Genomic DNA, 14430 nt, shown 5'->3' with positions numbered 1-14430 from the left:
TGGCAACTAAAATCTACCATACGGAAAGTATACGCTATGAACTTTTACCTCTGCAAACTCTTCAAAATTTCGTGCAATGGTTTACTACATTTAATGCTGCACAATAACTGCGTTGAACATCGAAACAAAATTAAGTCATTTATGGGGGGAAGGTATCAGTCCAAAAGATGTGTAAAAATCAAATTTTTGGGCCAAATCGTTTTTGTTAAGTCGAATGATAAGTGTGTCAAAGCAGTCGGAACACCATGTGTCTGCACAGGCGAGCAGTGCAGCACGGAATGCGGGGAGCACGTGTCTGCAGCAGCGAAAGGGTTAATGAAGAGACAAAGCGCTAGAAATTTCAAAAAATTGAATTCAAACGAATAAAATTAGTGAAGTAAGACCCTTCCATATTGTTTTCCAATAAAGAAAATAATTAGCACCGCATAAGGTTTGAACTCTTCACCTTTCGCTTAGTAACCCAATATCTTAACCATTACGCTGCCGCAGCTTGTCAAACAGTGACGCAGAATACTGACAAACACTGTTGATATGACTATGAATTACTCACATTTCGTCGAAGTACAATAGGAAATAAACAAATACCGCTGTTCTTTATTGCGAAAAAACGGTTAGTGAGATTGATACAAACACCTTTCCTTGCTATCGCCTGAATTAGGAGTCTTATTGCTTGTTTGGTTTAATTAATTAATGGAATATGAAGCAATTGGTATAAAGAATGCTTTTTCCAAACTTTCTATAAAAGAATGTCTGCTATCAAGACATTGCTTTTGCTCTATTACTTTATTTATGACTGAACGTTTCTAAAACTGAAGACACTCGTCCGTGCTCTGCTCTGCAGTCGAGATCTGGCAACGTCGTTCTCTGATCATTGGCTGACTGTGTTTTGTGACGTCAGATGCGCAGAACGAACCTAAACTCGGCCGCCAACATAAATGACGCGCACTTTAGTAAATGATAATGGAGAACAGAAAGTAAACATAATTAGTTTTGCCAGTAGAACGTTAACAGAATGTAAAAGAACCGATTCGGCAACTGAACTTGAAGCATTAGCTGTAGTGTGGGCTTTCCTCAAGTTCCAATACTATCTCTGGGGAAGGCATACAGGACTGTTTTGTGACCATCAAGCATTATCGTTTTTATTCACATGTACATTGTTGCACAAACGGATTGCACGTTGGTGTTTATTCCTCCAGGAATTTGATTTCGAGATAGTTTATATCAAGGGTGAACAGAATGTAATTGCTGATGCATTATCGCGCTTGGCACAAGGCTTGAGCGAGTTCGTTGAATAGATCGAAAACACTTCCGATTTTAGAGTTTTTCTGATGCATGATAGCATATTCCAACCATATTTCAGAAAGATGTGTAAAGACATGAGCAAACTACAAAAGGTAGACAACAGATGAAGACAAGTTATACAAAAACTGCAGGCAGATGACAATAGTACATTGAAACAATATTAACACTGTCAACCATGTTCTTTTCTACAGGCGCAATCCACAATCCAACACCTGGTGTGTATGCATCCCGGAAGAATACATAGACAATTTGATAAGCACACACATAGAGTATGGGGACACTATGGGGTATCAAAATGTACAGTTTCTGTATTAGTAACATTCACCAAGTAACACCTCCTGATACACAGTTCTCTCAGGACTTCTCACTGCAGGAAGTAGAAACAGCTCTCCAGGATTTAAAGAAAGGTAAGACACCTGCTTTTGATGGGATACACAATTACTTTCTAGCTCACTGTGGAATGAGGACTAGGGTAGCGCTGATCAAATTTTTTACATAGATTCTAAAAATCAGGAATCTACCAGGAGCTTCCAGAATTACTTAAGTTATCGTTTTCCTGAAACTGAAGAAATCTTAGGATGAAGTAGAAAGTTATCGCCCAACAGCACTTCTTCTCAGCTGTTGCTAGAAACTTTTGAAGAGAATTCTATTAAACAGGATAGTTACAAGAATTCTGGAAAATATCCTTGTAGAACAAACAGATTTCAAGGCAAATAGTAGCTGCATGGATCAGGTTCTCAGCCTGATTACACACATCAAAGCTGTAGTTCAGAAACAACTGAACACATCTGTGTGTGGTCTTTGTTGAGTTGACTGCCACTTACAGTGTAGCATGCAAAGAAGTCTCTTATGTAAGTTAATCAGAGTTATCCTCTGCCAAACCAAACTGCGACTACTCAATAACATGCTATCAGATAGGCACTTATGAGTTGTCCAGGATAATCTCATAAGCAAAGAAAAGAAACTAAATAATGGTCCACCTTGGGGGTCAGTACTGTCACCTGTGCTTTTCAACTTTTAAAGTTCTGACATACCTGAAACCAGCGCTATAAAGTTTAGATTTGCTGTTGATCTAGCAGCTGTGGTTCAGCACAAACATTTCAGAAGTGCTGGAAACACTTTAACTAATGATCTCAAGAAACTAAACAAATATTTTACCATGTGGACAGTTATATCCAACCAACCTAAAACCGAAATTAACAGGCTATAAAATGGAGGTCCACATTAACAATCCATTGTTTCCTATTAGAATCAAACACATTATCTTGGAATGATTCTTGAGAGGACGCTATCTTACAGGAAGCATCTCGAAAACAACTTCTTAGAAATTAAAAGTGCAAACCAACGATATCTAGAAACTCTGCATTACTAATTGGGGAGTATCAGCAGATATGCTTCAAACTTATGCACTCAGTATTGTGTTTTCTATGGCTAAATATTGTGCTCTGGTGTGGCTGAGCAGCCCTCACCTAAACAATATAGGTACTCTGCTCAGCACAAAATGAGGATCATTTCTGGTTGCTGAAAGACTACGCCATTATAATGCTTTGCAACACTCATACACATAGCCCCTCCTCTGTTAAGGAGACAAGAAGCCCTATCGAAAAAGTATTCAAAAATAATGAATAACCTTCTATTTCTCGTTTATGAACATATTCCCGTGCTGACAACAAACAGACTTTCTTTCCGAAATCGACCCATAAAACTGGACCAACAGGTTGCTGATTGTAATTTCACTACTGACAACAAATGGCGTGGAAGGTCCGTTATTATGCTCCATCTAAAGCGTGATACATTAATGGCGCTTTATAGAGACCCAAGGGCTTTGAACTCCCATGGCATGAGTGGAAGAATGTAAATAACATCAGAACAGGACACAGAATGTGTGTGTAGACAAATGGGATAAGCAGTACAGCCCAAGCTGTACTTGTGTAGCACTGAATCAGACCATCTGACACTTTGTTGTAGAGTGTAACTTCAGAAACTGTTTGGGTGATCCAAACGACTTTTTCGTGTCTACACCATCAAACCTTGAGTGGATTAGGAGACTGGACATCAGCATGGATAAGGAGAATGGAGATTAGCATATGACAAATGTTCATTACTTTAATGTATCATTTTTAACTATAGCTTGTTTTTTTTCTTTTTGTTGTATTTTGGATTGCTGAAGTGGCCGAGCGGTTCTAGGCACTTCAGTCTGGAACCGCGCAACCGCTACAGTCGCAGGTTCGAATCCTGGCTCAGGCATGGATGTGTGTGATGTCCTTAGGTTAGTTAGGTTTAAGTAGTTCTAAGTTCTAGGGGACTGATGACCTCAGATGTTAAGTCCCATAGTGCTCAGAGCCATTTGTACCATTTTTTGTTGTATTTTGCATGTCATGTTATACACTTTTACTTTTCATGTTCTTATGACACGTTCACCTGACTGATTTTATTTTCTTCCTACTTTAGAAACTACAAATTCAGTTGTTTCTGTTGTAATTTTGCTTTACAACTCAATAGGACAGTGTTTCCCAGTATATAATTTCAGACACTAATTTCCGATGATATTATGTCTGAGAAATATTAAAAATTATTATAGTCCTTTGCATTTGCAGATAAAATTCCACCAATTAAATTTTTTGAAACTAAGTTTTCCCTTTGGGTTTCACTCATTTTTCATTTATAACTACAAATAACACATGCAGCTTCCCCTCCTGTGCATTTATATCTTCTGTTTTGTTGCGCTTGGCCTGAAGATAAGTTTCACTTACTATATGTAAACCATGTTCTGCAAATTTGATCTTGCATGTAATTTGTTGCATACTGCTGTAGAAGTACTGAGTATCGGCTGCTTTACTTAGCGCTGCTACTATCAGACATGCTGCTTTCGCGTTATTCTTTTGTCACTCTACATATGCATCCTTTTGCCACAGTCTAATATATACAGTCGCGACACTCTCTGCTGTGGAAGTTGTTACCATTTGACAATTCAGGTGACACTAGCGCCCCTAGCGGCCAGAAAGCTCGCCTTCCTCTGATGGCAGATGCCACATAAAAATAATGTTTGTGTTTAACTCGTTTTGTACACAATTTACAAAATAGTTAGTATATTTTTGCGTCACAAGTGTGAGGAGAACAGTGAGAGACATAAATGATCATGAAATATAAGTAAACAGAGCACGAGCTATTGAATGAAGTGACATAAGCTGCAACATATTCTTGAAGAAATAATTAAGAAGTAGCATACAGTCGCACTTATTCCACTGAAAGTAAGAGAATACACACTGTATATCCCACATATGAAGAATATAGATGCTCTTCCTTGTGTAAAAATGAGCGACACATAACTTTTTGTTGGAATTGTGTGCACAATATATTTCGTGTGTGATGGCGCAAAGTGCACTGTGTAAAATAGACCTCTTTGGCATTGTCTAACACTCTTTGTGTGCGCTAATTATTATGTTGTGTTCGCTGCAAATTTTTTTGTTATTGAATGTGCAAATATTGTTATTAGTAAAATGTCCTTTTTTCTCCTTAATACTTATTCAGCTGCGCAAATTCCAATAGGTTATGGGCCCAGGCTGCATTTAGAATAAGTATATCAATATAATAGTAGGGAGAAAGTATTGGAAAAGTTCCAATTTACGTGAAGTGCGAGTTATCCTTACAAGACGATCGCAATTTTTTTCCGCATTGTTTTTCGGTGTTCTTTGCGGCAATAAAAAGCAAGTTACCGTTAAGAATGAGTGCGTCACAAATTCCACAGATTGAAAGACTTACAGGTCGCGAAAACTGTGCAACCTGGAAGTTCGCAGTAGAAGCGTATTTACGTTTAGACGACCTATGGGACGTGGTAGATGGGACAATGAAATCCAGAGATCAGAATTATTCAAATAAGGATAGGAAAGCAAAATCAAAATTGATATTACTGATTGATTCGGTGAATTATGTTCACGTTGAAAAAGCTGCTACAGCGAAGGAAGTCTGGGACAATTTCCGAAGTGCATTCGAGGATGGTGGTCTTACAAGAAAAGTAGGATTATTACGCGAGTTAATTACCACTCGTCTGGATAAATGTAAGAGTGTAGACGAATACGATAACAAAATAATAACCACGTCGAACCGACTGAGAAACATAAGATTCGAGATCGCTGACGAATGGATAGGAACATTGCTGTTGGCAGGACTGCCCGAAAGGTGTGCACCTATTATTATGGGACTTGAATGCTCGGGTATACCAATCACAGGCGACAGTGTTAAGGTGAAAATCCTGCAGGACGTAAAGAGTGCTCCAAGCTGTTGTACATTGGAGAAGGAAGGTGCGTCTGCTCTCTACTCAAAAAACAAAAAGGGGAAACCGGTGAGGTGCTATAAATGTCAGAAGATGGGACATATTGCGTCTCAGTGCAAAGAAAAAGTAAGCCCAAGATCACACACTCAGCAAAAGAGGTATGTTACTGATAGCCCAGAGAGAAGGACCAATAACAAAGGTAAGGCACTCTCATGTTTTTATTCTTTTGGTGGGATGAATAATCGTGATATGGAATGGATTTTAGACTCAGGTGCATCCGTGCATATTGTTAAAGATAAATCACTTATTTATGACATCAAAGATAAGACTCATATGGGAATATCTACTGTTGATGGCAACAAGCTCACCTGGCTGGGAAACTAGATCTACATATAAGTGTAAATGGTGAATCAGATATGGTTACAGCACACAATCTTCATTATGCGAAAAATGTGGCAACTAACCTGCTGTCTGTATGGGAAATTGTCAAGAAAGGAAATACAGTCGCTTTTGACATGCAGGGTGCAAGAGTAATCAGTGAAAGTGGTGAAGTTATAGCTACAGCAAGTAACGAAAGGGGCATTTTTAATTTGGATACCATTGACAGTAAACATAAAAAGGTTACTGATTCAGTATATTCAGCAGAAGGTTTTTTATGGCACTGGAGGCTTGGACATCTAAATAGAAAGAGTATCTCTATAATAAAGGATATGGTAAAGGGAATACAGAATTTTAGTGTGTCCAAGGATCCTTGTGAGACATGTATAAAGGGAAAACAAGCAAAGTTACCCTTCAAGACTAGTAAGAGTAAATCCACAGAAATCTTACAGTTAATCCACACAGATGTATGTGTCCCGATGGAGTGTGAATCCATAGGTGGCAGTAATTACATTCTTACGTTTATTGATGACTACTCACGATATACTCATGTTTATTTTCTTAGTTCTAAAGACTAAGTGAGAGATATCTTTGAGGAATATTACAATATGGTTGGAAGGTGGACGGGAAAGAAGATCAAGATCATCAGGTCTGATAATGGGAGAGAATATATTAACCAGAAATTGAAGAAACTTCTGGCAGAAAAGGGAATCAGGCATCAAACTACTATAAGGTACAGCCCATCTCAAAATGGGGTTGCTGAGAGGACCATTGTTGAGAAAGCAAGGAGCATTATGACTAACGCTGAATTATCCAAAGATTTTTGGGCAGAGGCAGTGTCACCAGCTGTATATTTGAACAATAGATCATCTAAAAAAGCATTAAAGAACAGAACCCCTTATGAGATATGGATAGGAAAGAAACCTGATCTAAGCAATATAAGGGTTCTTGGGTATGATGCAATGCCACATATTCCAAAACAGCTAAGAGGAAAATGGAATCCGAAAGCTAAAAAGTATATTTTTGTAGGCTATTGTGAAAACTCAAAGGGCTACCGATTAATGGATCCATTGACTAAAAAGATTGTCACAAGTAGAGATGTAATATTCTTTGAAAATAGAAAGGACTCAAAAGAGAGCAAACCCACTAAGTCAACTGCACCTAGTTCAGAAGGTGAAACCTTGTGTGAGCAAATAGAAAGTGAAGAAGAGGAAGATGACAGCCAAGGACAAATGGATACAATTTATGATGACAATGAGTTAGAGGATGGAAAAAATGAAGAAAACAATGTGAGGCGTTCTTCTCGTGCACCAAAACCGAAGGAATATCTGGATTTTGAGATGTATACAGCACAGTCTTTTAACGATGAGCCAAGAACAACAGAAGAAGCAATGAGTGGCCCAGACTCTCAAGAATGGAAAGAAGCGATGAAGAGAGAATTAGAATCTTTATATCAGAACGAAACCTTTGAATGGGTAGATATGCCAGGAGATAAGAAACCACTGCAGGCAAGATGGGTATTCAATTTGAAGAACCCTGTAAACTCATCACCAAAATACAAAGCAAGACTTGTGGTAAATGGAATTTCACAAAAACAAGGGGTAGATTACGAAGAAACTTTTTCACCTGTAGTCAAGTATGCATCATTGAGATATCTTTTAGCCTTGGCAGTAAAACGAAATTTAATAATTCATCATATGGATGTTAAAACGGCATATTTAAATGGGAAATTGGAGTAGGAGATATATGTCATTCCACAAAGGGAAGCCATAAAAACCAGATCAGAAAGTAAAAAGATTTGGCGTTTGAGAAAAAGTATTAATGGACTTAAACAAAGTGGACGTTGCTGGAATCGATGTCTACATGAAACTCTAATAAATATGAATACGAAGGAATCCAAGGCAGATCCCAGCATTTACTATAAAGGGAGAAAAGAAGAAATAATAATAATGGCGATATGGGTGGACGATTTCTTTATCCTGACTGAAAGTGAAGGCCAAATGAGAAAGTACTTGGAACCAATACTTTTTAAATTGAGCTTGTTCTTTTGTACTTGTGTTCTGAAGAATGACAAATGTGGTGTCTTCTTCCTATTATTACTGCAATTGATTGCGCTGCGTGCACTGCCTTTCATAAAAACCATGTTAAAAATGAATATAAAGGATACTCTTTACATCTACTGAATACCGTATTCAGCAGCGTAGCTTCTCCACCGCTTGGGGCGCTGTTGTCGGGGTGTATAACAAAAATCAGCGAGAGTGTCGCGACTGTATATATTACACTGTGCTTTTGTTCATATGGAGGTTTTTGTGGCAAGACCACACGCCAGCGCGTGCTTTTAATAATGAACTCGAGTTCCTATGAACGAAGCACCATAATGAATTGCTGTTTCCATTTGACACAAATCGCGGAATCCACTAAATTTATCAATATCCACTTTGAAACTTCCAATGGCACCCGTGTTTTTATTGGATGTTTCCGTTACCGGCGGTTTCAATAAAAACAAGTTCCTCACGGAATCACACAGGATTTCTTTAATTGCTTAAAAAGTAGGCTTTGCACCCAGAATGTATTTTCTGTCCACAGCCGTGTGAGCGCCAATATGAAACTTCCCAGCAGAGCTTTGCTGTGTGCTGGACTGATATTCGAACCTGGGACCTTTGACATAGGTAGAGCATTTCCCTAGGAAGTGCAAAGACCTCGGGTTCTAACTCCAATTCGTCGCACACTTTTGATAGTTTTTCTGTAAATTATTATAAATCATTTAATTTGCCCAATTTCCTTATACATGTGTGATGTATTCATAGGACAGGAATTGTTAAGTTTCAAAACGGATAACAAAGAGCTTTTATAAATGTTCGTGTTTCAAGACTTCATAAAACAACCTAGGACTTACGGTGATCCTTGAATTATTTTTCCTATTGTATTACAACAAATAGATTTTCCGAAATTTCTCCCAAAGTAGGAAGCAACACTATGACATCTTCAGTTACCATTCATTTTCTCAAGCAATTTACTGCGTTTCAGATTGTATAAATCAAAATTAATTTTCTAAGTTCTTTATTTAATTTGAATGACCGTTGATAATGTTGCTAAGGGTGCAGTGAAGGACGTCGCAAGTAATTTTGTTCATTGTCGAAGGCTTCCATCTAAGCTTTGTTGGAAGACATGTTTCTTGAGGATCCTTGACATGAAACATCTTTGACTGATTTTAACCTCGTTGTGGCTGAATGTTTAGGGAGGGATTGTTCAAGTTAGTTGTGGTGGCGTTGACCTAATGAGGGAAATATTTATTGATGACACCTTGTATTTATATCATGTAACAAGGTGATAGCGTATAACTAAGAATTAAGACGTTTACGTTGAGAAAAGGTTGCTATTTCCAGTGCCGTACTAAAGCCTTTAATCTTAAAAATGAGTACCTCGCGTCGAATCTCATGTGGTTTGGACTTCTGCAGTGTTCCGGATATTAGAGCAAGTCTTCAGCTCGCTTCCGAATCTGGGTATGTATTCTATTGAACACTGGGTAGTTTTTAACGATGATCTGGTACACTTATTACATGATGGTATTAATTTTATATTCTTCTAGAATTATGCTTGTGTGTTTCAAAAGTACACCAATTGTTTACAGAGCAAGATAACCGGTGGCATAAGCTCTCACGTTGAATGTTGATAACATTTTTGCATTGATTGTAGGTTCCAGTCGTTTATCAAGCACTAAAAATTAGCTGTTCTTATTCGCCGCTGTATGAATAAAAGCGTATCTGCTGATACAATTTGCCGTTTCCTTTCGAAATCTTGGTTAATAAAGCTAAATTACGCGTAAGTAATAGCATTTTCAAAGATTGTTTGGGGGTATTGTTTGCAGTTTCTCGTAACCGGGGACGTATGTGTCTGTTACACGAGCAGTAGTAATCTGTTTTTTGTCATTCATCCGTTCGATTGCTTTGTGATTTAATTGTAACCTGTCCATTCAGAAACAGAATATGTGAAAGGAAATAGGAAAATCGCTAATAGTTAAAAGAAGTTGCTAATCAATCGTAGGACAGCACGATCAAATACCTTTTTACTTTCCCAGAAAAGGGACACCGTTGGTTAGTTTCATGTTACGTGATTCATTGATTAGATTAATCGCACTGATCTGGAACTAGTCAGTTTCCATTCACATTATCAGTTCCCATCGAAACTGGCTACATGCTGATGAGCTAGAAAATTTTTTTTTACTGCTGTGAGTTATTAATTTCTAACCACCTCATTTTACAGAGCTACAAAATTACGAATTTTTCTACAACATAGGGGGTGTGAAGGAGAAGCTTTTTCAATTTGTTTTCAGATTTGACTTATTTGTTTGTCAGCTGTTTTATGTCATTTGTTAACTGATGACAAATTTTGAGGCAGTGTTGGACACCCATTCTTGTACTACAGACGTCTTAATGAGAAGAAACGAAAGTAATTTTTCTCCTTATGGTACTGTGGTCGAGCTACATAGTATTGTTTGATGTACAGTGGATTGTTTACAACAAACTTCAAACTGTCTAATTCCTTAAACAGATGTCTAAAACATGATTTTGGGTGAGCACCACATATTACTCATACAGCACTATTTTTGTGCAATGAAGAATTTCTTTCTTAAAGTTGAGTTAGCCCAGAACATTATTCTATATGTCACTGTTGAATGGAAATACACTAACTGTGTGGGCTTAGTGATTTCTCTTTCCCAAAGATTTGTAAGAATTAGAAGTGTAAATCTGTCAGAACTAAGTTATTTTAAGAGTTCCAAAATGTGCTTACATTTTCCGTTAATATGGACACCAAAGATGTTTGACATTTCCACTCTAGTTTCCCCACTATGTGCTCCATTTATCACTGGAGTTATAACTCTAGACGTGGAAACTGAATATTTTGTACCTTTTTGAAATTGAGAGTGAGACTTCGCAGAAAACCTCTCAATAATAGACAGTCTTGATGAATATTATTTATCATTTCTTCTGTTGCTTTATGTATTTTTGGACAGAACACAGTACTTGTATTATCCATAGAAAGAATTAATTCTGTCTGTTGTATGTTGGACAGAAGTTTGTTTACATATAAAAGGAACAATAGTGAACTTATGATTGAGTCTTGTGGAACCCCAAAAATTTTCTCCCCTTTCAGAAGAATCTCCCCTGCTTACATTGTTTGAATTATTAAATGTGATATTGAGTTTCACACAGTGAGATACCTTAGGTAGGTCCCAGAAAACACCAGCTGGTGCTACTGTTAGTTGCTGCTTTTAAAATTGGGTGAGCGAATGTGTAAATGGCACTCTCGGTATAGCAACTCTCCTAAACTTCAAATTGTGATTTACTGAGGATTTTATAATTCCTCAGGAGGAATTTCTTTTCTGTCATCAGTCTTCTGACTGGTTTGATGTGGCCTGCCACGAATTCCTCTCTTGTGACCTCTTCATCTCCAGAGTAGCACTTGCAACCTACGTCCTCAATTACTTGCTGGATGTGTTCCAATCTTTGTCTTCCTCTATAGTTTTTGCCCTCTACAGTTCCCTCTAGTACCATGGAAGTCATTCCCTCATGTCTTAGCAGATGTCCTATCATCCTGTCCCTTCTCCTTATAAGTGTTTTCCACGTATTCCTTTCCTCTCTGATTTTGCATAGAACTTCCTCATCCCTTACCTAACCAGTCCACCTAATTTTCAATCTTAGTCGGTAGTACCACATCTCAAATGCTTTGCTTTTCTTAAGTTCGGTTTTCCCACAGTCGATGTTTCACTATCGTACAATGCTGTACTCCAGATGTACATTCTCAGAAATTTCTTCCTCAAATTAAAGCTGATATTTAATATTAGTAGACTTCTCTTGGCCAGGAATCTCTTTTTTGCCGTGGCTTGTATGCTTTTGATGTCCTCCTTGCTCCATCCGTCATTGGTCATTTTACTGCCTAGGTAAAATCCTCCGTGACCATCAATCCTGATAAGTTTTTCGCTGTTCTCATTTCTACTACTTCTCATTACCTTCGTCTTTCTTAGATTTACTGTCAATCCATACTGTGTACTCATTAGACTGTTCATTCCATTCAGTAGATCATGTTATTCTTCTTCACTTTCACTCAGGATAACAATATCATCAGTGAATCATATCATTGATATCTTTTCACCTTGAATTTTAATTCCACTCTCGAACTTTTCTTTCATTTCCATCATTGCTTCCTCGATGTACGGATTGAACAATGGGGGAGAAAGGCGACATCCTTGTCTTGCACCCTTTTTAACATGAGCACTTCATTCTTGGCCGTCCACTCTTACTATTCCCTCTTGACTGTTGTACATGACCTGTCTTTCACTATAGCTTACCCCTACTTTTTTCAGAATTTTGAACATCTTGCATCATTTTACATTGTCGAATGCTTTTACCGGGTCGACAAATCCTGTGAACGTGTCCTGATTTTTTTTTTTTTTTTTTTTTTTTTTTCCATTATTAACTGCAACATCAGAATTGCTTCTCTTGTGCTTATGCTTTTCCTAAAGCCAAACTGATCGTCATCTAGTGCACTTCAGTTTTCTTTTCCATTCTTCTGTGTATCATTCTTGTAAGCAACTTGGATGCACGAGCTGTTAAGCTGATTGTGCAATAATTCTCGCACTTGTCAGCTCTTCCCGTCTTTGGAATTGTGTGGATGATGCTTTTCTGACAGTCAGATGGTATGTCGCCAGACTTATATTCTTTACACACGAACATGAGTAGTCATTTTGTTGCCACTTCCTCCAATGATTTTAGAAATTCTGATGGAATCTTATCTATCCCTTCTGCCTTATTTGATCTTAAGTCCTCCAAAGCTCTTTTAAATTCTGATTTTAATGCTGGATCCCCTATCTCTTGTAAACTGACTCCTGTTTCTTCTTGTATCACTTCAGACAAATTTCCCCCTCGTAGAAGCTTTCAGTGTATTCCTTCCACTTATCCACTCTCTCCTCTTTATTTAACAATGGGATTCCTGTTGCACTCTTAATGTTACCATCCTTGCATTTAATGTCATCAAAGGTTGTTTTGACTTTCCTGTAGGGCCTACGTGGAATCTGTCCTTCCGACAATCATTTCTTTTTTGACGTTTTCACCTTTTTCCTGCAGCCATTTTGTCTTAGCTTCCCTGCACTTCCTACTTATTTCATTCATCAGCGACTTGTATTTCTGTATTCCTGAGATTTCTGAAACATTTTTGTACTTCCTCCTTTCATCGATCGTTTGAAGTATTTCTTCTGTTACCAATGGTTTCTTTGCAGTTACCTTCTTTGTACCTATGTTTTCCTTCCTAACTTCTGTGATGGCTCTTTTCAGAGGTGTCCATTCCTCTTCAACTGTACTGCCTACTGAGCTACTCCTTATTGCTGTATCTGTAGCCATAGAGAACTTAAAGCATATCTCGTCATTCCTGTGTACTTCCATATTGCACTTCTTTGCGTATTGATTCTTCCTGACTAATGTCTTAAAATTCAGCTTACTCTTCATCACTACTATATTGTGATCTGAGTTATATCTGCTCCTGGGTACGCCTTACAATCAGTATCTGATTTCGGAATCTCTGTCTGACCATGATATAAACTAACTGTAATCTTCCCGTATCACGTGGCCTTTTCCAAGTATACCACCTCCTCCTGTGATTCTTGAACAGGGTATTATTAGCTATTACTAGCTGAAACTTGTTACAGAACTCAGTCTGTCTTTCTCATCTCTCATTCCTTGTCCCAAGCCCGTATTCTCTTGTAACCTTTTCTCCTACTTCTTCCCGTACAGCTGCATTCCGTATTACCCTTTCAATATCGTCGTATACTTTCTCTATCTCTTCATCTTCAGTTTGCGACATAGGCTTGTATACCTGAACTATCGTTGTTGGTGTTGGTTTGCTGTCGATTCTGGTAGGGATGACCCTGTCACTGAACTGTTCACAGAAACACTCTCCCTGCCCTACCTTCCTATCCACAACGAATCCTACTTCTGTAATACCATTTTATGCTGCTGTTGATACTACCCGTTATTCATCTGACCAGAAATCCTTGTCTTCTCTCCACTTCACTTCACTGACCCCTACTATATCTAGATTGAGCCTTTCCATTTCCCTTTTCAGATTTTCTAGTTTCTCTACCACATTCAAGCTTCTGACATTCCACCTCCCGCCTCGTAGAACGTTATCATTCCATTGATTATTCAATCTTTTTCTTCTGGTAACCTCCCCTTGGCAGTCTCCTCTCGGAGATCCGAATGGGGGACTATTCTGGAATCTTTTGCTAATGGAGAGATCATGACATTTCTTCAATTACAGGCCACATGTCCTTTGGCTACATGTTACGTGTCTTTAATGCAGTGGTTTCCATCGCCTTCTGCATTCTCATGCCATTGATCATTGCTGATTCTTCTGCCTTTAGGGGCAGTTTCTCCACCCCTAGGACAAGAGAGTGCCCTGAACCTCTGTCTGGTCCTCCACCC

General features: G+C 38.2%; 1 protein-coding gene across 2 annotated transcripts in view; it reads left to right on the top strand.

The window, feature by feature from the left end:
- The first annotated feature begins 9163 nt into the window (after positions 1-9163).
- LOC126481301 (protein arginine N-methyltransferase 5) overlaps positions 9164-14430 on the top strand; it is an 88058-nt gene continuing 82791 nt past the window's right edge. For both annotated transcript variants that reach the window (XM_050104953.1, XM_050104952.1), the window contains exon 1: positions 9164-9456. In XM_050104953.1, the coding sequence (XP_049960910.1) occupies positions 9368-9456 (89 nt within the window). In that variant the 5' untranslated portion in view covers positions 9164-9367. The remainder of the gene's footprint in view (positions 9457-14430) is intronic.

This window comes from Schistocerca serialis, chromosome 5 (genome assembly GCF_023864345.2).
Source record: "Schistocerca serialis cubense isolate TAMUIC-IGC-003099 chromosome 5, iqSchSeri2.2, whole genome shotgun sequence".
Lineage (NCBI taxonomy): Eukaryota > Metazoa > Arthropoda > Insecta > Orthoptera > Acrididae > Schistocerca > Schistocerca serialis.
Note: the sequence above shows the minus strand (reverse complement) of the source record. Positions and strands in the feature narration are given on the sequence as shown.